Below are 3,743 nucleotides of genomic sequence, written 5' to 3'. Positions count from 1 at the left end.
GTCCGCATCACCTACCTTCTCAAGTGATGAGGTTTGTTTACATAGATCCCTGTAATTATTACACACTGTAGCTTTAAAGCCACTAATTTGAAAAAAATATATATATATAAATATTATAAAAATAAGAAAGGAGGTTAAAGAGCATTAAAATGGAAGGGAGGAGAGAAGTGAAAGCGGAGCTTTACGAAAAGTGACAGTTGATGCTGGTACGCCCTTGTGGCATAGGGCGGGCGGGCGGAAAATTGAATACAACTACATTACAGATGCAGATATGATACAAAAAAAGACTTCTTCATTTTTGAGTTTTAATAATTCAACAAACTAATTACCTAAGTGTCTAAGTGTGAACTCACCTTGAGTTGCAATAAAGTGGTTGGATCGCTGGTAGCCCTGTGTGAAAAAGAGGCACATGATTGAATGAGAGCCACTGATTCATTGTTCAATAATCTCATATTAGAAGAAGACCTGCCGAGGTCTTTGCCTCTTTACAACCACTTTTTGATTGGGAATTTTCCTCATGGATAAACTTACACACATAAGTGCACTATCACAAACAGCTACAGGTGCTTGGATCTGGCTACTTACATACTCATCAATTGTATCCTAAACTACCACTTTATACATTTTGTATTGATTAATACTGTACACTGTGATGGTATCAATGTGTTGTATTGTATTTATAGTTCCATATCAGTAGGTTGTGCTGTTCTTTTTACATCTCTTTGTAGGTGAGGAAGCAGACAGATGAAGTTTTGTCACTCTCTCTCTTCTGTCTCCTCTTTCTCTCACATTTGCTCCTTTTTCTACTTTTTCAATGTAGTGTCCACATACCCTGAATTTTTTTACTCAATAATCATAATAAAACTATTTACATATATAAATCAAGCAGAGGACTATGGTAAAAGCAATAATGCTCCACTTGTGGAGCAAATTCTGTTGGGCTCTTCTTGCGGAATGCAGAAACATACATTAGATGAAGAGCTTAGATGGACAGGTGGACTGGGACAGAGTGCTCTGGACTGCGTATTTAACCATTATCAGGGGAATACTTTTCAAACTGAGCGTTTCGGAGAAAGGCAATAATAGAGGTGAAAGGGTTTGTTCTTTTCATTTGTGAATCTCATACAGAGGCTTTAGGACATATTTGACTGTTACAAACAGTTAAAGGCATACTATGCAACATTTTTCAGTTAATTAATGTGTTCCATAACGTTTTGGATGATTAAATGAGTCATTTCAGGTNCAGCAGCTTTTTCCCCACTGCCATAAGACTGTTGAACTGTTAAAACTCAAATCAAGTCTCAAATCAAAACTCATCACTCTGTAAACATAGGCCGTTTCTCAGTATGTGTTCTTGAACGTTGTCGTGTGCTTGTGATACGTCATCAGCCTCAGCCCGAGCACTGTTCCAATTTCAGAGAACGCAAGACTGAGAACGCACCAAATCCACGGATGTTGTTCTGACCCTTCCCTCTTTACCCAGCATGCATCAGAGCAGACTTGTCCGTTCTTTAGATTGAAAGCTGTCCCAGCATGCACTGCAGCAGCAGCAGCTTTCAATGAAGTGCTCTATTTAGAGTGAAAAGTTCTCTTTTCTGTTACTGTTGTTCAATATTCGTATGTTTTAAGATCATTTGAGGCGGGAATATTATACTTTAAAGCATCACTATATGGTCCATTTACCGATTTAATGTGTAATTAAAAAAAAGATTTCCAAATTTGAGAGGACCGCGGCAACCAGCGGAGCTCCAAAGTTAATGGCAGCCAAGGCTAACTGCAGCCCTTTTGTAGCAGCCCTCTCTCTGCATAGCCGTGTGTGAAGGACCGCTGGCTATGATGGCGATTTTTTTGTTTTATTTGGCATCATTTTCATATGACTTGTGTTTTTCTGACTGTGTTCATTATTATTCCACCACTAAATGTAAAAAGTAATAGTTTATTATAATATAGAGACTATTAATAACAGGAGGTGAAATGCAGCTCTAGAAGAGCCGAGTGTGTGGTGACTTCATAAGAAATGGCAGGGCCCCAAACACCTCTGACCGCCTGAGCAGATCTTGTACCTACTGTATACAATGCCGTAGCACCTCAGGTTGTTACAATCTATGGCAGGCCTGCCCTACGTCGGCTCGAGGGTCGCTGTGCTACAGATCTTTAGGTGTCCCTGCTTCAAAACAGCTGATTTCCATTGATAGCTGATTAACAGACTTAACAGCAATTGTCAAAATTAGTGGAAGACAATCGTTTTTCTAATTTAAGAGGAATTTTCCTGGAGGCCCCATTGTTTACATTTTTTATTTTCAAACACAGCGTAATATGAGACCTTTAAATCATCTCCTCTATCCAATTTCAAATGTGGCTGCTGAGGTCAAGGAACAGAGGAAAGATAAACTTACCCTATTGACTTCAACCAGTTTGGTAAGCATAACAATGCTGAAGCAATTCTCGTGCCAAACCATTCGCCAAAATTCATAGATCTTCTCCTGCTTGGGGCCTGCAGAAAGAGGGAGGTCAAGAAAAATGGAAAAAGAAGAGAGGAAGAGATGTGGAAAGACGAGGGGAGTGCAGAGAGGAGACACAAGTCAGAGAAAATTAGATGAAATATCTGTAAATGTAGAAGCACACATAATCCATGCCATTAACAATGCATGATTAGAACTATTGCCATTCTTCTTTTCTCCTTTTCTTGTGAAAAAAGTACATTTTAAGTGAGGTTATATTAATGTGTTACTTTATGAATAAGCAGAGCTGCCAAGTGTCCCACTTTTAGTGCGACAGACATCATTTGACCCACTCGCACACCACACATGACCTTCATCACGCTTATCCCCGCATTCAATACTCGCAGCAGCTGTAGTTGGTGTAACTTTGACGGGCTACCCCATCCCAGACCAATCTATCAGTTCTTTCTATCTAAATCTAACCAGCTACTGAAGGCACCATGCAATACAAACCAGCCAGAAGCATCAGAAGCACAGGTGTTAGTATCCCTACATATGATTCACACACAACAGTGCAAACATTTAAACCCCACTAGAGTTATTTGTTGTTTTCTTTTTATAATGTATTACTTTAAAGCTTCTACCCACTTAAGAAACCTCTGGTGGTCTCTTAAATATTTAGGGGAGAAGGAGTGTTTCTTAGACATGAAAATTTTTATAAATAGCCTTTATTCTTAAGTTAGAAAGTTAAGTTCCAAAAATTCTCAGCACTTAGGAGTAAAAAAGCACTCTTAGAAGTTTGATAAATATTGCCCCAGATTTTTAAGTTATTCCTCTCTTTTGGAACTAACTACTAGTTTTAATTTGTAAGGCAGACACTTGTCTACTTTAAAGGCTGGCTTTCTTTGAAAAAGCTTATGAAGAGAGAGCTAAAGGCATCATAAATGGTAGTTGGCCTGTACTTATATAGCACCTTTGTTCAAGTCAGGAGACTTGACCAAAGCGCTTTACACTACATTCATTCACCCATTCACTCACACACTGATGGTTGCAAGCTACATCGTAGCCACAGCTTCCCTGGGGCTCACTGACAGAAGCGGGGCTGCCGTACACTGGCGCCACCGGGCCCTCTGACCACCATCAGTAGACAATGCAGGTGAAGTGTCTTGCCCAAGGACACAACGACACTGAAAGTCGGAGCCGGGGCTTGAACCGTCAGTCCTTCGATTTCAGGGCAAACTCCTACATCCAACGCCACTTTCGCCTAAGTGGAAGTCGATGTTTTCCTCGTCGCTCTCGTAG

General features: G+C 40.1%; 1 protein-coding gene across 1 annotated transcript in view; it reads right to left on the bottom strand.

Annotated features, from left to right (window-relative positions):
- Positions 1 to 2,500, bottom strand: part of LOC107098267 (receptor-type tyrosine-protein phosphatase U-like) — a 23,556-nt gene extending 21,056 nt beyond the window's left edge. The window contains exon 1 of the mRNA XM_015395838.1: positions 2,397 to 2,500. Coding sequence (XP_015251324.1) covers positions 2,397 to 2,459 — 63 coding nt within the window. The 5' untranslated portion in view covers positions 2,460 to 2,500. The remainder of the gene's footprint in view (positions 1 to 2,396) is intronic.
- Between the last annotated feature and the right edge of the window lie 1,243 nt (positions 2,501 to 3,743).

Source organism: Cyprinodon variegatus, unplaced genomic scaffold (genome assembly GCF_000732505.1).
Source record: "Cyprinodon variegatus isolate N-32 unplaced genomic scaffold, C_variegatus-1.0 Scaffold764, whole genome shotgun sequence".
Lineage (NCBI taxonomy): Eukaryota > Metazoa > Chordata > Actinopteri > Cyprinodontiformes > Cyprinodontidae > Cyprinodon > Cyprinodon variegatus.
Note: the sequence above shows the minus strand (reverse complement) of the source record. Positions and strands in the feature narration are given on the sequence as shown.